Source organism: Pleurodeles waltl, chromosome 4_2, assembly GCF_031143425.1.
Source record: "Pleurodeles waltl isolate 20211129_DDA chromosome 4_2, aPleWal1.hap1.20221129, whole genome shotgun sequence".
Classification (NCBI taxonomy): Eukaryota; Metazoa; Chordata; class Amphibia; order Caudata; family Salamandridae; genus Pleurodeles; species Pleurodeles waltl.
Window position 1 is genome coordinate 196873242 of NC_090443.1, and position 21778 is coordinate 196895019.

Below are 21778 nucleotides of genomic sequence, written 5' to 3' on the forward strand. Positions count from 1 at the left end.
TATGCTTCACTCTCCTTGTCACAATTTTAATGCTGTCATGCTGTGTCGTCCTGGTTATTGCAGCTCACACTTTGCTATCTAAGATGCAGTTGCTTCATTAAAAACATTATTGAAACATATACTGCCTGTTTGTCATTGTATATATAAGACTAACGTATTTGAGAGAAACAGATAAGACCTGAGTGACCACTCATCCCTGCCCTCGGGTAGAGATGAGGCACTGCTAGTTGTCTGGAGCAAAACTCCGATTGGAGCGACAGGTGTCACCTGCAGTGGGTCAGGCTCAGTCTCTCCACACCTCAAGGTAGAGATGAGGCACTGCTAGTTGACTGGAGCAAAACCCGGATTGGTCAGGCTCAGTCTCCCCACACTGTGGGCGATTCTGCCGCTCAAAATCCAGTAGTCTCATTAGGATAATGAGAGCCTACGCGCCACTAGAGCATTTCATAGAGTATTTTTTGCTCCTAGTACATGCGTTATGTCTGTGCATACCAGTGCTTCAGTTGATGTCTTCAATCGTTTAGGCTAGATTGTGTTTGCTGTACTTGCACTGCTCCCACAAATGAAGCTACGGATTCCAACCCAATTTTCAGCCTACAGTTTTATATTCCTTCGCTTTTACTTAGCGTTTTGAAATGTTTAATTTTACAATTTGCTTTTTAACTAGATATACTCTATTAATCTGCTATTGTGTAAATGTTTTAAACAGTTGTGGACCCGAAGTATGAGTTGCAGCCTGCAACGGGTCCAAGGACGCCAGGTTAAGCTCTGATAATCTAACAACTAGTTCTGAACAGCCTCTGTCAGGCCATTTCTAAAGGATTCATACTGAAGTGAAACTGCCTACAGGTGCTATAACGGAATGCAGGCAAGAAGCCTTGACCACACCTGCTTCAACTGTAGTGAGTTGTGATCTGATACATCCTGCTCCAATATTCCACAGTATCTGCATGATCTTTTAGGTGCATGGTATGAAGGATATGTCTAGTCTGGAGTGAAGGCTATGTACCATGAAATACAACAACAGTCCTCCAGGGTGGGAAGCACTCCATGTGTCTAGCAAGTTCTAGCTGTTTAGCCTTTTAAGGAATCACCTGAATATAGTGGTAATGTGGGATCTCATTAGGAGTTGAAATGATCTATCTCTGACACTCAGTTAAAATCCCCTCTACATATTGTTGAGCTATACATAGAAAGATTATGTTAGCTGTGCACTCAGCTGCCTTTGGAAGTCAATTTGTGAGGATTTGAGAACATACATGTTATTGGTATGGGTATCCATTTAACCTGCCCCTAACCACCATGAATCTCTCCTCTGGGTCCACGCATTCGCTTACTAGTGACCTTGGCCATGAACACACTCCCTTGGAATATGAAGAATAAGATGTCTAAAATAATTGAACTCTCCAGAGTTTCTCTTCTTTCGGTGCTATCCCTCTTGGATATGTGAATTTGTTGAAGGAAGGCGAAGTCCACTTCAAGTCAATGAAGATAGGCACATATCTTATGACGTTTAGAGGGACTGTCCAGTCCATAACATTCCAATTCATTAGTTCATTAGTGCATACTTCATGGTCTTAACCATGGTAGGACATGGAAAGTCCAAGGTATGCTTTCCCACATCGTAAAAGACGTTCCAGTGAGTATGTATGAACGTACTAACCAATGTCTATATTTCATGGGGCATTGTTTCCATTTTGTGTATATAACAGTATGAATCTCTGTGTTATTTCTTTGTCTGCTCTTATGCCATTGCCAGTTCCCAGTGTCTCTTGCATCATGTGCGGCATTCCACTGTTATAGTCAATCTCTTGCAGCATTTGGGTCAGTAAAGAAGTGTGTTTTGGTTTGTAGGAAGGTGGCTTTCTTCTAGCATGCTTAACCCCATTTTTTGCCTATTTGTCAGTGTGTGTTAGTCTGTTTTTACTGTCTCACTGGGATCCTGCTAGTCAGGACCCCAGTGCTCATAGTTTGTAGCCTATATGTCAGTATGTGTTGCTCTGTTGTCAGTATGCTTTGCTGTGTCACTGGAGTTCTGCTATCCAGAACTCCAGTGCTCATGCTCTCTCTGTTTACCAAATATGTCAACATAGTCTAGTGACTCCATATTCCAATCCAGATTGGCACACTGGTCCCCCTTATAAGTCTCTATTATGTGGTAGCTTGGTACCCAGGGCATTGGGGTTCCAGGTGATCCCTATGGGCTGCAGCAGTTCTTTTTCCACCCATAAGGAGCTCATACAAACCTTTCTGCAGGACTGCCACTGCAGCCTGAGTGTATTGGTGCACACACTATTTCACAGCCATTTTTCACTGCACCAGGTAACTTATAAGTCACCTATATGTCTAACCTTCAGTTCCTGAAGGCTAGGTGCAAATTACTGTGTGTGAGGGCGCTCTTGCTCTAGCAAAGGTGCCCCCACATTGTCCAGGATCAATTTCCCAGACTTCGCGAGTGCGGGACACCATTATAAGCGTGCACTACATATATGTCAATACATATATGTAGCTTCACAATGGTAACCCCGAATATGGCCATGTGAGGTGTCTACGATTGTGATGTTGAACCCCCAATCCAAATCTGGTATTGGGGGGCCAATTCCATGCACCCTGTGGGCTCCACCATGGACCCTCAGTACTGCCAAACCAGCTCTCTGAGGTTTCCACTGCAGCTCCAGCTGCTGCCACCTCACAGACAGGTTTCTCCCCTGCTGGGGATTGAGCAGCTCAGTCCCAGGAAGGCAGAACAATCCATTTCCTTTAGGAGAGGGGTGTTACACCCTCTCCAATTGGAAATAGGTGTTACGGGCATGGGAGGAGTAGCCTCCCAAAGCCTCTGAAAATGCTTTGAAGGGCACAAACAGTCCCTTCCTTGCATAATCCAGTCTACACGTGTTCAGGGACCACCAGTCCCTGCTCTGGCGCGAAACTGGACAAGGGAAAGTGGAGTGACCACTCCCCTGTCCATCACCATCCCAGGGGTGGTACCCAGAGCTCCTCCAGAGTGTCCCTGGCACTAGCCATCTTGGATTCCAAGGTGTGGGGACCCTTTGGGAGCATCTGAGTGGTCAGTGCCAGCAGGTGACATCAGAGACCCCTCCTGATTGATGCATACCAATCCCCCTCTGAGAGCTATTTAGGGTCTCTCCTATGGGTATTTTATCAGATTCGGTTTGCAAGACTACACCAGGACTCCTCGGCATCCTCTGCTTCAGCTTCTGACCATTGGATCAACCGCAGACTGCTCCAGGAACCGCTGTAACTGCAACAAAGTATCCAAGAAGGGTACTGTGACCCTGCGACTTCAGCTCCAGCCAGCAACTGCAACAGTTTTCACGTTGTACTCGCTCTGAGGACTGCCTGCCTTCATTCTGCATCAAAAGAACTGAAGGAATCTCCCGTGGAGTGACGGAGTCACTTCCCTGCTTCAGGAGGCACCTCTCTGCAACAACGACTGGTACTGTGGGACTCCTCTCCTGTCCATGAGCGTGATCCCTGGAACACAGGTGGTGGACCGAAGTGATCCTGGCTGTCCAAAGGTCAGCTGTCCGAATTTGGTGGAGGTGAGGGCTTGCCTCCCCGTGCCAGACAGTACCAATGTGCATCGCGTCTTCTGCAGCTCCTTGGACTTCTGTGCACTTTTTCCAAACGTTCTTCGTGCACAGCATACCCAGGTCCCCAGCACTCTATCCTGCAAAGCTCAGCTCCCTGAGTTGGTCTCCGGCAGCGTGGGATACCTTTGTGTAGAGCTGTGACGACCGCACTGTGCAAGTCTTTTGTCCCCGTGTCCTGGTACTCCTGTAGGTTCTGTCTGGTCTTCTAAGGGATCTCTGAACTGCTGAGAGCCCCCCGTCTCCTCAGTCCGAGTTGAGACCTCCAGGTCCCTCCTGGGCCCAGACAGCGCCTCTTTGATGCAAAACGCGTTCTTGTGTAACCCAAGGCTTGTAGGGAGAATCCAGCGACGAAAACAGCCTGCATCCAATGACTCAACATGGGAAATCTCTTGCACCAAGCAGGATAACGCAGCTATCTTATTTGGTGCATTTCTGTACTTTTCTTCTAACCTGAGAATCCACTTTTGCATCTTCATCCAGGTTGGCAGGGGCTCCTGTTCTTCCTGGACTCTTCATCGACTTCTGGACTCTCCTCTCTCCACAGATCTTCAGGTCCAGGAATCCATTGTTGGTTTCTTGCAGTTTTACTTGGTCTTTGCAAAATCCTTTATCACGACTTCTAGTGTGTTCTGAGGAAACTTGCTGTACTTTACTCCTGTTTTCCTGGGCTCTGGGATTGAGTATTTTACTTACTTTAGTTTTTTTCTGACACTCCCAGCACCCCTCTACACACTACACTTGCCTAGGGGGGAAACAGACATTCGCATTCCACTGTTTTCGTATATGGTTTGTGTTGCCCCTAGGCCCATTGCAACCAATTGTTATTTTCACAGTATGCACTATTTTCTGACTGTGTACTTACCTGATTTTGGTTACTAGTGTATATATTGTGTATAATACTTACTTCCAGTAGGACTATTGCCTGAAAGATATTTTTGGCCTTGTGTCACTAAAATAAAGTACCTTTATTTTTTAGTAACACTGAGTATTTGTCTTTCTTGTGTATAAGTAATGTGTGACTATAGTGGTATTGCAAGAGCTTTGCATTTCTCCTAGTTCAGCCTTGGCTGCTCTGCTACAGCTACCCCTAGACAGCCTAAGCTGCTAGACACTGCCTACATTTAACTAAGGTGGATCACTGGACCTGGTATATAGTGTAAATACCTCTGGTACCCACTACAAACCAGGCCAGCTTCTCACATGGTTCTATCCCGGATTTTCAGTTTGCCTGGAAAAATTAGCATATACTTAAGGTTTAGCAGTCTCAGTTTGAGTTTAAAGGAATTAACTTAGTTGACCTGGACCTCCACAGTGTAATCATGGAATGTGAGGACTTTGGGCCTGATTTAGAGTTTGGCTGGTAAGTACTCCTTCACAAACGTCATTGAAGCCTGCATTTATATATATCTAGGTGTCAGGGTGGGGTCTGAGGGTTAATGGATGTGTCAATTGTTGTGCCTCAGTTTATATGGCTCACTGCGAGGGCTCAACATACACCACCTGCATTGCTAATACAATAATTAGGTGTGGTGTAGCCTGCATAATGTTGACATCCCCTTCAGTTACATGTTTTTCCCGTCATTCTTTCCTTACTCTGTCATTTTGTCTTGCATGTATAGCGCTCTATATTGTTTAAGTAAACTAGGAAGGGGAGGCCTGTGCCAGCAGGGACGGCTCCACTTCCCACTAGCCACCCATTCTGTTCAGGCTCTGGGTCTTTTAATGGTGACTGTATCTAGTCATGATTTGTGCAGGCACCATTAGTGATGTGTCCCCGTCCAGTCTGGGCCTCTTTTTGGTCAGCTGGCATTCCTCTCATTTCCTAGTCGGTCGCCCATAAACATCTTTCGTTCCATAGTAGCCCACCATTCATCATGAGTTGGGCAGAAACCAAGACAAGTTCCCTTTACTAATGTTGACCCAGCACCTGCCAGTAGCCCAGTCCAAATCACTTGATTCCTCATTCTCTGACACCGTATGCACCGGTTCAGCACACCATCATGGCTGTGGTGCCTCTGCCATATTAAAGACCATTTCTTTAATTGTGGTCTCAAAACAACAGTCCAGTTCCCTGTACCTCGCTGGAGTTCAGGAGCATAATCAGAGCATATGTACCTAGGAGAAGTCAGGGTCTGTGCAGGATTATGTCAGGAACAAGATGGCCAGCACAGAACTCAAGAAATTACCTGTTGACCATGCTTAGATAACCACTTTGTTAGTGGTCTTGTACCAGTAGATGATTCTAGCCTCCTGCATTAAATTGTAGTGACTCATGCCCCAGGCCAGAGATGGCACAACATGGGCAAAGAAAAGCCCTCCATAAGCCTGTGGGACAAGACCGCACATCAACTAATTCTATTGTTAATTATCTGTCTAATGCCATGGGAGCTTTAAATAACAATGTGGAATAGATGTTGGGGCAACACAGTGGCCAGTATCTAAGGCCGTGGTTCGGGGTATGAGCTTCCTTCCTACCATACAAGAGGACTGTAGACATCAAGTTCTGTGTTCGCGCAATAAATCAGTTCACATTGCTAATTACTCTTGTGTCTCCCAGGATAAATTGACTATTGGCTTAGTGCTCTGCCCCCTATATCCCAATCTGATTCCCCACCAGCCAAGAAGAAGAAGCCAGCAACAAAAGTGACTAAGCAAACAGTGAACTCGACCAGTATTGTGAAAGACTCTTGTATAGGTTATCGCCTAATGGGTGGGATTGGGGAGCGAGGACATGCTGGAATTGAAGCGAACCCTGCTGGCTGCAGTATCATATTTTCAAGAACATATTGAAGAGGTTGTGAAGTATACACTGGAGCCAGTTGTGCTTAGATTAGATAGGCTAGAACTATCATTATCTATGTTGGCAGATTCAGTCAGCACCCTTAAACTGTCTGACTCTGGTGCTCTCCTGTGTGAGTGAACTGCATCCTGCTATTCAAAAGCAAATGCTTGCTTGGCGAGACCAGAGTCTGCCTGTCATAGTGAAACAATGTCACTGGAGCATCACAGGAGAAGGCATCAGGAGAGTAGGGCGCTTGTCCTGCCCATCATCATCCAGCCCTTGTAGGGATACTATTTCCCATGATAAACCACTGGTTTTATCAACACTGGATACCATATCTTCTTAGAGCTACCCCCTTAGGCAACGCCATGTGTCACAGCCTTACAAAAAATGTCCCCTTTTTGCACAACGGCCAAGTGGAGGATTATTATAAATTAAAAATAAAATAGTACACTGGATGGCAAAATGGGGGAACATCAGCTTATTAAACAAAATTATTAACATGGTAAGAAGTGTAGCCTATGTGTCTGTCAGGCATAAGATATATGATGGAGGCAGCATAGGGGTCTACTTTAGGTCAAAACATTTAGTTTGTCCCCATTAGAACAAATATAAAGAATTCTATTTGGACAAAATCCAGATTTAAGTGGTGCCACTGGGTTATTTTATCTGGGCAAATCTGAAAGTCTCTCAGCCAAAGAACTACAGTGGGGCCTTCTTTAATCAATGTACCTTTCCAATTTCTAATAGTTTCTCCAACCTTGATGGACATACTGATATTAATTGACTTCCTGGGTCTCAGTATGCCTCATCAATCTTTTTAGCCAACCCCATTATAGAACCTATCTTTCAATCTACCAAAGTAACCAGTGCTAGCCTGAGTGCGCAACTCAAGGCAAGAAACACAAACCTGGGCTGTAACATTCAATCCGATTGGTGTTCATCAAAGTAGAACAGCAGAAACATGATCTATAGATGGCAAAATGATTTATGAATTAAACAGGAACCTACTTGTCTTTTTCTGCCAGGGCGACACAATATTGCTTTTGTACGTTCCGTGCTTCTGTCATTTCAGCAGTGAACTCCTCTAGTTTCCTTGACAGCTCAAGACAGCTCTTCTTCTCTTTCTCCACTAGAGCTACCATCCGCTCGACCTCATTCTTGGCTAACTTGGTCTCCTGAAATTAGAGAATACAAGTTTGGGTATGTAAATGGTTCTTTCCTCTTAGGTATACCAGCTTCCTTGGTGCACCAAAATAAAATGACAGCAGCTTATCCTTTATTGTTGTATGTCCGAAGAATGCATGCCTTTACAACACATGCTGTTACTCATCAGTCATTACAATGAATGAGTCTTCAACACGCATTCCTTTACCGCGCATATCATTACAGCGACATTCTGTAGGGAAAGCGCTGGACTTTGGATCAGAATAATTTACTATTCCAACTCCAGTCTATGCAACAGTAGGGAGAGTGTTGGACTTTAAAGTCCAATGCTGCTTTCCCTAACGCATATCGTTGTAACGACATGAGGGAAACTGTCACGTCATACCACCTGAAGCTATTTTCTATTTTTTCACTTTTTTTTCACTGAAGAGAATATAGCTGCCCTTTGGAGAAGACCTTTTCCTCTACCCACATCAGTTTCGGAGACCATTGCATCTTTAAAACACTTTTGCTCGTGTCGTTAATAGAGGTAAATATATATTTGCCATATGAAACTACCTTCATATTGTTCATGAATTCACACAAACCTGTGAGTTGTTGGGTTTTCACTAACCTTTGAAGATGGACCACTCCAGAACAAGTCGCAGTCAAAGCTTTATTCATACAGAAATTCTACTACACTGGCAGAAATTCTGTCCTAGTAAATCCCACATTCCGGACTATGAATCTGAAAATTGAATTTGTCCTAGAAAATGATGTTCTTTGCTCACGGACGCTATACCAAGGTTTGCACAAACATTTGAGAATTCGCATTTTCATAATCAATTCTCAACTGGTTCGAAACAAAGTAACATTTTGAAGCGCATTGGTAATGCCAGTCCTTCTGTCTTAAAAGTAGTAATTACAATTAGATAGCAGCATAGGACAATGGTTATGAAAACGTGGCTTTGCTTGTAGAGGATAGCCTGCTTTGCTATGATGCAAAATGGGTTTTGTGCTGTAATATGAAACACAGCCACGACAAGCTGAGGGACCCTACAAATAAGAAATAAGCTAAAGCTCTAAGCAGGGCTTCATGTTTGAGAGGAATAAAGGCTGTTCTTTTAAATAAAGCTTATTATCACATATTTCGATTTCATAGTGCTGTGTCAGGAGTTAATGCTGCGAAATATATTAACCCCTGAAGCATAACAGACTCAGTTGGTCAGGCTAGAAATTGACATGTTTAGCTGTGTATTACAAATTGATGTTTGCAACAAAGCTGCATTCACTGAGGCATCTGACTTGTATTTACATACAGTGCCCATGTCTAATGCAGGAAATGTCCAGTGTGTCATGCTGTACTGAGGCACAAGTGTTTATTATGTGCAGCGTTTAATATCTGAACTCAGTTTCACAAATTTCAAGTCACGTTAATTTGGCAGGAGGGAAAGCAGACCTGATGGGAAAACACTTAAGGTACAGTAAGCCACAAAAATAATAAACATTTCTAATATACAATACTACTTATCTGTTCTTGTGATCTAAGTAATTATCGAAAGAGTCAGAATACCTGGGACTGGCATTGTGATAGGCGTGTTCCCTGACAACTCGGACAAACTGAGGTTCAGCCCAAAAAATAAGTATCAGCAAGCTAATTTACTGGTTACTGTACAAATTCCAAGAGAGTGCTCATGCATTAAGCTTATCTTACTTGCCTTAATTAGGCCTTACCCCCCCATTCAGTATCTTAGTACTATCTTGAATAGGTCACCTGTCTCTTATTAACATTGTCCCCTATTTGCAAGTCATTTTCCCATGAGGAAAATACATTTTTAGATTCACTGGTGGAAAATTTGAGTTGACCCTTAATTAAATAGTACGGTCATATGGTAATTCTTATGCCTGGTTATATAAAGGTTCAGCTGCCTTCCAGACCTATTGTTACAGATTGCTTAAGACAGTGGTTATGAACCTTTTGACTTCTCTGGCCCCCACTCAATCGTTACTGGAAACCGGGGACCCTGAGTGAATCATTATTGGGATCCGGGGACCCAACCCCTGAGTCATTACTGGAACCCGGGAATTTTAGCCCAAGCATTGGCGATGATTTGATCGGCAAAACAATACACAAAATACAGAAACAAGCATTCATCAAACAAATACACAAATGATTAAATATTTTACTTAATTCACAAATAAATATAAAAAATCATGATTTTACTTTTAATCAGAAGGTTTACCTTTTCTAAATTCAATGTAGGCCATTCATTGTACATACCTAATCTATTTGATGAACTTGCAACTATTCCAGGAATCACTCTGAGGTTACTAACTTAATCTTTAGCATTTAATTACAAATTCCTTCATGTTTACAGAACGCTTTAAAATGTCAGTCTTTACATTTTGCTTATATATTTCTATATATTTTGTTAATTAGTTAATATAATTTTATTTTTTTATAAGGAGTCACGAACCTCTGATTAGGCTTCGAGGACCTCCACGGGTCCCCAGACCACAGGTTAAGAACCACTGCCTTATGAAATACGCAGAGCGGACTTTGGCTCCACCTAAGAGGAAAATACTTTTCTCTCACTTTAAGCTATTGGCTGTTGCATGTTTCCTTCCGGCTTTCCATGCAAAGCATGAGGCACGATTTCCTTCTTAAAAATACAGAGAAACATCAGAGATGTATTTCTGTGTGATGTATTTGCAGCAGGCATTTTTAAACTGTTCTGTCAGAGCTCAGGTGCACGTCTGACCCTGGGATGACTTCCTATTGTTTTTTTAAGACGGAACTGCTTGACCCTGAGATAGCAGTTTGAGGTCTCAATCTTGCTAGACTGTGAGCGGCTATATATATTTTTTTGAAGTTTTATTTAGTGCAAACGTGGCCCGGTGGTATTGGAGCACTTTATTTGAGCACCAGTTACATTACAGAAGGACACATTTATTTCACTTTTCTTTTTTGTGAGTTCTTTTAGGCAAACCTGGCAAAGCACACACAGCAAAGGGGCAGTGCCCCTCCTCACAGCTGTTCAGCTCTTCTCCTTGGCAGAGGTTCCTCTTGATCCAGGAGTGTTCCAAAGTTGTGGGGTCAACAGTCCAATACTTATACTAATTTCTGCCTTTGAAGTAGGCAACCTTCATAGGAAAGTGGTTACCCCCTGTCCAAGCAAGGACCCTCACTCTAGTCAGGGTAAAGGAGAATCGCACTCAGTAAACCCCCGCTCACCCCCTTGGTAACTTGGCACAAGCAGGCAGGCTTAACTTTAGAGACCAGGTGTAAAGTATTTGTACCAACACACACAGTAATATAGTAAATACACCACAAAATGACAACTCAGGTTTACAAACATAGCCAATATTTATCTGAAGAAAACAAGACCAAAATGACAAAAATCCGACATACACAAGTCAAGTTATACATTTTTAAAGATTAAACAAAAAAGTATAGCTTAGAAACACAAAATGCTTCGATGAGGTGATAACACTGAGTCGTGACGGAGACGTTCCCAACAATCCGACGCCAATGGCGCCGGGTACGGAGTCACGCAGACCCCCAGGTACAGTACCTTAGTAAACTGTGAGAACAAGTTGGTGCGCAAAGTCGGGGATCGCGGCGTTGGCTGAATCTGAGGCGGCGTCGGTTCCAGTGCTGGAGGTGAAGGAGCGGGGGCCTCACAAAGAGGTTTTGAGTCCTTGCTGCGGAGCGGTGGAGGTGAGGCGGCGTTGGTTCAAAGCGCTGAATCCGTGCACTTTGGGTGGAGTTGGTCATGACGTGGTGCGGCGACTTCCACGTAGTCACGGACTTCAGCTGGGATGCAGTGGTGTTGGGCCTGCAAGGGTTATCGCACTCCAGCAAGGACCACGGAGTTGGTTTGCAGGCTGCGCCACGGGATTCGGCAGCGGCATCAGTGCGGAGTCATCCGAAGTTGGTTTTCCTGGATTTTCACCAGCTTCTCCTTTCAAGGGCCCAGGGACTGGATAGGGCACCACTTGTCAGGTCAGGAGTCTCAGCAGAGAGTCCAGGTGCTGGTATGGGAAGTCTTTGATGGCCCTGAGACTTCAGAACAGGGGGCAAGCTCAGTCCAAGCCCTTGGAGATTCTTCTTAAGCAGGAATATACCACAAAGTCCAGTCTTTGCCCCCTTTCACAGGCAGAAGCAGCAACTCTAGGATAGCCCAACAAAGCACAGTCACAGGCAGGGGCAGCACTTCTCCTCAGCTCTTTAGCTCTTCTCCTTGGCAGAGGTTCCTCTTGATTCCAGAAGTGATCTAATTTTCAGGGGTTTTGGGGACTCTTCTTATACCCCTTTCTGCCTTTGATGTAGGCCTACTTCAAAGGAAAGTCTCTCTTGTTTGTAAGATCCTGCCTTACCCAGGCCAGACCCCAGACACACACCAGGGGGTTGGAGACTGCATTGTGTGAGGGAAGGCACGGCCCTTTCAGGTGTGAGTGACCACTCCTCCCCTCCCTCCTAGCACAGATGGCTCATCAGGATATGCAGGCTACACCCCAGCACCCTTTGTGTCACTGTCTAGAGACAGGTGCAAACAGCCCAACTGTCAAACTGACCCAGACAGGGAATCCACAAACAGGCAGAGTCACAGAATGGTTTAAGCAAGAAAATGCCTACTTTCAAAAAGTGGCATTTTCAAACACACAATCTAAAAACCAACTTCACTAAAAGATGTATTTTTAAATTGTGAGCTCAGAGACCGTAAAACTCCATATTTCTATCTGGTCCCTAAGGGAATCTGCACTTTAATAATATTTAAAGGCAGCCCCCATGTTAACCTATGAGAGAGATAGGCCCTGCAAAAGTGAGAACCGAATTTGGCAGTATTTCACTGTTAGGACATGTAAAACACAAAGGTACATTACCCACCTTTAACATACACTGCACCCTGCCCATGGGGCTCCCCATGACCTAACGTAGGGGTGCCTTACATGTATAAAAAGGAAGGTTTAGGCCTGGCAAGTGGGTACACTTGCCAAGTCGAATTGAACTTTAAAACTGCACACACAGACACTGCAGTGGCAGGTCTGAGCCATGTTTACAGGGCTACTTATGTGGGAGGCACATTGAGTGCTGCAGGCCCACTAGTAGCATTTGAGTTACAGGCCCTGTACACCACTAGTGCACTGTATTAGGGACTTACTAGTAAATCAAATATGGCAATCATGGAAAGTCATTTACACATATATTTTACAAAGGAGTACTTGCACTTAAGCACTGAATAGCAGTGGTAAAGTGCACAGAGTAACAAAAACAGCAAAAACAGAGTCCAGCACACATCAACAACCTGAGAAGCAGAGGCAAAAGGTTAGGAGAGACCACGCCAAGAATGCCAAGTGTAACAGAAAGTCTTTGTAGTGCACAAGACCCTGCCTCTTCCTTGCCCTGCCCTAGAGGCACTCTATGGGGTTGGAGTCTGTATTGTGTGAGGGCAGGCACAGCCCTTTCAAGTACAAGTGTTAACCCATCCCTACCACTCTAGCCCAGGAAGCTTCACCAGGATATGCAGGACACGCCTCAGCTCCCTTAGTGTCACTGTCTGGAGTGAATTCACAAACAGCCCAACTGTCAGTCTGACTCAGATTTGTATTCAGCAGCCAAGCAGAAGCTTAGAAAGTGGGCATTTTCTTGCTTAACCATTCTCTAAGTGGCATTTTCAAAATGACAATCTAAAATCCAACTTTACCAAAAGATGTATTTTTTAATTGTGAGTTCAGAGATCCCAAACTTCAAATCTCCATCTGCTCCCAATGGGAAACTGCACTTAAAAGATATTTCAAGGCAATCCCAATTTTGATCTATGGGAGAGATCGACCTTGCAGTAGTGAAAAGCGAATTTGGCAGTATTTCACTATCGGCACATGTAAAACATAACAGTACATGTCCTACCTTTTAAATTCACTGCTCATGAGGCTACCTAGAGCCTACCTTAGGCGTGGCGTTTATGTAATAAAGGGGAAGGTTTGGGCTTGGCAAGTGGGTACACTTGCCACATTGAATTGGCAGGGCAAAACACACAGACACTGCAGTGGCTGAGACATGTTTACAGAGCTACTCATGTGGGTAGCACAATCTGTGCTGCAGAACCACTAGTAGCATTTGATTTACAGGCCCTGGACACCTCTAGTGCACTTTACTGGGACTTATTAGTAAATCAGGTATATTAATCAGGGATAACCAATCATAATCACAATTTACACAGGGAGCACTTGCACTTTAGCACTGGTCAGCAGTGGTAAAGTCCCCAGAGTACCAAAAAACAGCAAAAACGAAATCCAGCACACAGTCAAAGATACAGGAAGCAGAGGCAAAAAGATACTGGAAACCACGTCAAGGATGCCAGGTCTAACACTAACTATAACTATCACTATCACTTTAACCTTTGGTTTTAAATTCAACAGTTCCTATTCCAAAAAAATGGCAGTCAGGAGTGCCTCGCGTTTTTTGTTTTTTAATACAAAATGTTAGCATGTTAGTTGTATATCTGAATCCTTAGGTGACTCTGCAGTTGATTACTAGGGAGATAACTTAAAGGCTGCTGGTGTTGGAAGTACGTTTGATTCTCCATGTCAGATTGTTTTACATAAACGGATAAGGAAGATATTTAAAACTTGTAGAAAATGTGACCTCACTTTAGCTTTCTAGGGCACTAAACACAATTTTTCTATCAAGAAACCCCAAATGTTTTTCATTGAAATCAGTATTCACTGTAAGAAATACTTTCAGTTTTACAACTTTAAATCCATCAAGATAGTGTTCAGGTGTGCTACATTGTGTCAAGAATACAGAATGTTAGCACACTAGTTGCTCATTAGAACTCTGAGGTAAAGCTGCAGTTGATCACTAGGGCATTAACTGTCAGGTTGCTGCTGACGTTGAAAGTACATATTTCAGTCTGCATGTTGGAATTGTTGTACTGAAATGGGTGAGGGATATATTTGAGAATACATAGTAAATATATCCTTATTTTAGCTTTCTAGAGCCCTCACCACAATTCCTGTAGTAAAAAAACACCCTCATTTTGTTTATTTCTAAAGGAAATGTTTAGGTTTTGCAGGTTCGATTCCATCAAAATAGCTTAAGGTGTACCGCATTTTGGTAACAAAGAATGTTAGCAGTTATTAGACCGCTGTGGGAGGCTGTAGTTATTTACTAAAGAGTTAACTGACAGAAAGCTGCTGGTGTTGGTAGTGCATGTTTCCCCCTGCATGTCAGAATGTTTTACTGATGTGGATGTGAGAAATATTTTAGAACACAAGTCCTCATTTTAGTTTTTTGGGCTTAGTTTATTGGGCATTAAACACAATTACTATGAAGAAAGGAACAACCTTAGTTTGTTTGTTTCCAAAGGAAGCACTTAAGGTTTTACATCTTTGATTTCATCAAGATGGGTTCTGGTGTCCCACTCTTTTGTCATAAATACAGAATATTAGCACTCTAATTGTTCATTATTGCTATTGGAGAAGCTGCAGTTGATCACAAGGCTGTTAAATTACAGGCTGCTGCTGTGGTTGAAGTCAGACAGTCAGCATGTCAGAATGTTTTACTGAAATCTGTACAGAATCTATTGGAGACTAGAAACTTGTGTCCTCATTTTAGCTAATTTTAGCTTTCTAGAGCGCTAACCGTATTTTCTATGGTTAGAAATAACCCCTGCCCACACCATTTTCTTTATATCTAAAATAAATGTTTTACATTTTACAGTTTGGGCCCCATCAAGATTACTTCAGGTGTGCTACAATATTAGCATAAATAGAGAATGTTACCACTCTAGTTGTTTAGAGCACAGTGGGAAACTGCACTTGAATAACAGAGAGTTAAATGACAGGCTGGTGTTGGAAGTACATGTTCCCCTCTGCATGCCAGAATGCCTTATAGTAATGGATGAGGAAGACATTTGATGACTTGTAGAAACTGTGTCCTAGAAGCCCTAATCTTAGTTCCTATTAAAAAACGAGCCCCTTCATTTTGGTCATTGCTAAATTAAATGCTTTAGGTTCTACAGCTTTAATGCCAATTAAAATGGCTTCTGATTTGCCACATTTATGTCACAAATACAGAATATTAGCGCTCAGTTGTTCATCATTACTCTGTGGGAATGGAACAGTGGACACCTCCCAGATAAAATGTTTCTGGTACTGAAAGTACATGTTTCAGTCTGCTTGTCAGAATGTATTACTGAAATAGATGAGGAAGAGATTTGATAACTCATAGAAAAAGTGTCCTTATTTTAGCTTTCTTTGAGCCTTAAACATAATAACTTTCATGAGCTGCAAATCCCATGCACATGAGGAGTGCTCCCTTTCCTCTGGCCACCAATCATTGCTGGTACCCACCATCAAAACTGGGAGGCACTATCTTACTGCTTGTTTCTTTGCCATATAACTTAAGCCCATAACAAAGACCAGTCCAGAAACGAACACTGAATGTTAAATTATCCATGGACTACAAAAGCTTGGATGAAATTCTAACGTGCTATATGGGAGACAGAAAACGAGGGTTCTGCTATTGGTCAGAACCTGCAATGAAAAACACTATTGGTACTATCATGATTGTCATAAGGAATTAATACAACATAAGATTCAAGTAATGACAAATACAATTTAATAATTGACATCCAATAAACATATTATGCATAACTAATATCACAGTAGAGTAAGTAAAGTAACCACCTCCTACATTTGGGTGGGATAATCCTTGCCTTCATGTCTTTAATGGAACTGAAAATTCCTGTCACAAGAGCTAGCAATTATTTTATTCTATGTCAGGACTGGAGGCTCAAATTATGTTTGTTCATAGCTTATCCACTACAATCAAAACAACATTAACAATATGCTTATAAAAAAAAAGTGTTTAACAGTGGAATCTAAAGACCAATCAGCTGCTTTTGATATATCCTCCGATCTGGAACCCAAACAATAAGCCTTTGAGGGTATCGCTCCTGTAGTTAAGTGAGTCCCAAATTAATGCACATTTATCCCAGCATCTGACATAACCCATCTGCTGCATTTAGCAAAGGTTGCTGCCAAGACTAGTTTAAAGGGCTTTTGTACTGCAATCAATAATTGACTATTGACATCAGAACAAAATTGATGAGAACACTATTCATAAGCCTTATAGACATTTGCTGACACATACTTTATTATTATGCTGAAATGCTGAATATTCAGTATATCTGAAAGGTTTTCATATGTTTAGAACCGGAAAATGACACCTTTCCAGGGACTATACTCTAACTGCTAGATCTATGGCTCAAACATCAGCCACCCTTCCACAGGATACTAAACACAACAGCACTGTCAGCTAAGTGGACAGTTACTAGGTAACTGAATTATGTGGCCATTATTCAGAACATGTCAGGACTTCAGTCACATGTCACAATTTCTCCAATCTCAGTTTAGGAGGGTTAAGCACTCATGCTTTAAGCAGCTTACAGACCAAAGGATGCAGCTCAGCCAGTTTAAAAATACAACAGCATGTGCCCTGCTAAAATTGCAGATCGAAAACTATTTACTGACCTGCAAGTTAAGATGTCTTCTGCTCGCTCGGATAGGAGTTTGATTATCTCATTTAAACCTGCTTCCACAGGTTCTATGCTGGGCTGTATGTATCATTTGGGAGTGGAAGGTGCCCAGGCTTTTTTGATGTCATTGCAGCCTGTATGGAAATACACAGCATTTGCCAGCGTTGCCCAAAATCTTCAATGCCATTTGCTCCGGTTGAACCTGCAACATTAGTGGGTACAAAGCTCCAAGGCGAATTTGCATTATCTCCATAAATACCGTCATTGCTATTGGAAAGTCTGAGGTGATGTACTGGGAACCATGTTTGAACTTTCCAGACTTAGGTTATCAATACCAGGTTTCCCTTTTGTTTCTGCCTGAGCTGGTACTCGTGATATCATAGCAAAGGGCGGGAAGATGTAAATCAGATCCTTCAACCAATATTACAGGAAAACATCAGCTGCCGTCTCTAATGGGTTTGGTCTCCAGGTTAGGAACTCTTCCAATTGTCTGTTTAGTCTGGATGCAAACAGATCTGTCTTGCAAGGGCCAAACATGCACTGAAAGTCTTGAAATACCTACGGGTGAAGCTGCTGATCACTTACATCTGTAAGGAACCTGAAGTTCCATTCCACTATGATAATTGATCTGTCCCTGGATGTACTCTGCTGTCACTAAGATCCCGTGTTTCAGACTGAAGTGCCAAAAACCCTTGGCAAATATCTGACAGCATTTTGGACCTGGTACTGCCGAACCTGTTGATGTAGCTTACTGCTGATATATTGTCCATCTTCAGTAGATGACAGCACTTTTTGGTGAAAGATCCTGCCAATAATTCTAGGCCATTGATGAGGAGTTCCAATTCGTCCTATGTCTACCAGCATCCGGTGGAGATATTTCTGCATCTGGCATCCCAACTCCATCAGCTGGTGTACATTTCCTGTGGTTTATTAAGAAACCTAGGTCCTCTAATAGCCAAATCTTCCATGTCAGGTGTTGATTTAGGTGAGCCTGAGTCTGCCACGATTATCATTTTGTCTAAGTAGATAATAAAACACACCACTTTCTCTCTCATTCATTTGACTACTTGCTCCATTAACTTGGTGAAGCACCAGGGTGCTGGTGATAATTTGAAAGGAAGAACCAGGTTGTAGTACCAAAGATTCCTCCACTGGAACTGTAGAAATGCCTGTGAGGGACAAAAATGGGAACTGTTAGGTTTGAGGTCCAGAAAGACCATTGAATCCCTCTCTTGCAATTAGTCTTATAAAAGGAAGGCTATAGTCCATCTTGAAATGCCAAAAATGATGCACTGGTGGAAGTGTTCTGAGATTCAAAACCTCCCTGTGACCTCCCCCCCCCCACCCTTCTGTACACCATAAATATGGTGCTGCAAACCCTCTCTAATGAGGGAAGGATGGGGCAGATGCCTGTTTGTGTAGCAGTTTCTGAAGTTCTGCATCAGTGAAATTTGCTTCTAATTGGGAGAAATGGAGTTGGTTGGGGGGGTGCAAGCATGCTTGGAGTTTGATAGAAATCTAGCTTAAAGCCTTAAACAATATCTAATATCCAAGCATCTTTTGTTAATGTTGCCAAGTTGTGAAGAAGTACCTTTACTCTGCCTCCAAGGTTACTTGTGAGTATCGGGTTGGCAATTTTCCAGATAGCCAGTTCAGACATATCTTCCTCTAGGGAAGCATGCTCTTTAGAGGGGAAAACGTCTACCTCTTGATCTATCCTGTCAACTTACTTGCTTGTGGATGCTGTGACCTCTCAGCCCTTCCAAAAAGGTTTGGCTGAAAAACTTTCTTTAATGACATTTGTGCATTGTCCAGCACAGTAAATGTATTAACAAATTTACAAATGTCTTTAACAAACTTGTCCCCAGGTTATGAGACCTTTCGTCATGGGGACAGCAAACTGGTGGAGACTAGAACTAACAGTTTTGGGTCAATCCTCATCAACAGTGATTTCTTTCGTTCAGTTGATGTAGCTCCGTTAATGTTTTCTAAAAAGCACACCGCTCGTTGAGATCATCTTGCTAACATCTCTGGGTCGATCTCAGTACCGGTCTCTTTGGCTTTCAAGCCTATTACTAGAATCTTTGCAAAAGGGCCAGATATATTTGACATCTTATCTTAGCATGCGAGCTGTGTCCCATCTAAACCCTTCTTGGGACCCTTTGCACATTTCTTCAAGAAGGTAAGCATGCTGGGGTTGATGTCTGGGGTTTTGGCTGCCCTGCCATGCAAATCTGGCCAGCAATCTATTTTCTTACTTTCGTATCAAAGCTTTTTCTTAAATGAGCTTGCATGTAATCTTCCACTGCAGGATCAGGGACACAGTCCAATGACCTCAGATGTACAATATCTTCTAGGATGAAAGCTAATGGTTTATGCATGAGTGGAGTACCATCTACATTTGGGAGAGGGTCTCTGGATCTCTAATGCTTCTGACCATTGGATTTTGTGTGATCAGGAAGGGTTAAGTTGAGTCAGTGTCAGTGGTAGGATAAGCCTGTTTAGAGATTTTACTTGTGCCTCTAGTGCTGTATCTGTCATCCCACCCAGCCAATCATATGACAGCTTTGTTACGGCCTGCAAATGAGGTGATTTGCGAGACTTGGACTTTGCTTTTTGGGCTGTATTGCTCCCTGACGGCATGGCAACAGAAGTCAAAAGTTGGGCCCGCTCTTCTCTTTTGCCAAACTGTTCCAAGTGCCTTGTAAATGGTTGCAGCACCACTTTCAGTGATTGGTTAACCGACTGCTGCACTGACTGATCTACAACTTCAAGTAGGACATCCTCTAAGTAGTATTCTGATGGGTCATCAGGGTTGCAGGGCCCACGTTCAATCAATTCGAATGTCCCACAATCTGAAATACTGCTAGGTGTCCTCGCCGATGTTATAACCAAGTTACCCAACTAGGAAAAAGGGGAGCGATCCTGGTCAATCTTAGAATGGGTTTAGGTGAAAGTACTGAGTTAGAGGTATTGTGGTTGCAGACCCTGAAAGAACTCCACAGGCAAGGACAGTAATCAAATTATTGCAGCCCTGGCTTCCTCCGCAGAGGATGCTGTCATGTGGGGGCAAATCACTGTATCAGAGCTGGATGAGCTAGCAAGAATAAGAATAGACACTTTATAGAAGGGCTATGACGAAACTCCTGTTGTTGCAGCCTGGAGTAGGCGCCAAGTCTCTGCCATGATCAAACGCTCCCAGAGACCAATGGGCTACCAGCGTGCCCCTCGCTACCTGATAAGTTGGGCTTTGCTCCGAACAGTGCACGTGGGCGGCCCTTACATTCAGCAAAGGTGAGAGAACAAAGGGTTCTGCAAGAGAAAATGGGTTATCGAATCCCTATGGCAGGACTGGTAATGTAACAGGATCAGCCCTAGGAAACAAAGTGATCCTGGTCACTGCATAAAAACTATCGCTCTCCAGGACACATGAGGATTCTGGTCTATTATATGGTATGGCTGTACGGCTTTACCGTGTATTACACTGCACAAATTGACTCCAGTCCAGTCAGGTTCATTTGTAAAACCTTAAACCCAACCCTGCAAGTAGCAAGGCTTAAACAAAATAACTAGTTTAAAGCATTTAACATTACCAAACAACAAAATAAGAACGCCTCACAATATGAAAGAAATCCAACAACAATTTATAAAAATAGACTATATTTCTATAACATTTTGAAGTCCTAAGTGAGCAAAATCCACCGGAGGGTTCCAGAGATGCAGATCTTTAAAGAAAAATTAAAATCTCAGGCTAATCGCAGACAAGCATTGGTAACCGTAAAAGTTTGTAAACTTTTGTAAGAGTTGAAGTTGACTACTCCAGCCTAGCTTAGGTGACCAAATCCAACAGGGAGAAGGTCTGGAGGGCTTGAGGTGGTCAGTAAGGATTATTTGGACTGTTACCTGGCAACCAGAGCATTTTCCAGTCCAATTCCAAACTTTACAGCAGGACTGTCATGGACTTCAATGGAGTGGTCCTGATGCTGTTGATGCAGGCGATGGAAGATGCTCAAGAATGCTCTGAGTGTTGCGATTCACAAGAGTGCCTTTGCGGTTATTCCTCAGTCCATGGGCCAGGTGGGGCGACTTTGGCCACAGGGGTCAGAGTCCCTCAAAGCCCTCTTTAAGACACTAGAAGGCCAGCTCTGCTGGACTATCTGTCTCTGTACACAGCCGTCCCATCAATATTCTTTGGTGGAGCCTGGTATCCCTCTTGGGCGACAAATCTGGGCTCAGATGACACTCCGGGTCTAGCTGACTTGAGTGCAACTTTTGGCAGTGGAGGATCAGTCTCTTTTGGAGCCTAACAGCAATCACTGGTGGTTCTCCCAAAGTGGCTACTGACTTGCTGAGTTGGGCTACTTCAGCCTGGTGCTGGTTCAGGGGGTCAGTCAACTGAGCCTCTGAGTCACTTCTTTGGTCTCTTTGGTCTGGGGCTTGGGAACAACTCTCTTCACTAGCAGAAAATGTGGCAGGTGCAGTCCAACAGAAAGTGCAGCTTCTCTTCGCCAAGTCCAGAGGTCAACAGGGTAGTCTGTCTTCAGTCCATAATAACAATAACAAAACATTGCATCATAATTTGCAGAATTCATATACATAGCTTAACCTTCAAATATAGTATAATATTCAAGCTCAGAGAGCATTGAATCAATCGTTTTCACATCCGAGTCATCAGACACAACTACAGGTGT

The 21778-nt window shown here is 43.2% G+C and overlaps 1 protein-coding gene across 1 annotated transcript in view; it reads right to left on the minus strand.

Moving 5' to 3' along the window:
• LOC138292460 (myomegalin-like) overlaps positions 1-21778 on the minus strand; it is a 469734-nt gene that overhangs the window by 99823 nt on the left and 348133 nt on the right. The window contains exon 4 of the mRNA XM_069231078.1: positions 7408-7574. Coding sequence (XP_069087179.1) covers positions 7408-7574 — 167 coding nt within the window. The remainder of the gene's footprint in view (positions 1-7407; positions 7575-21778) is intronic.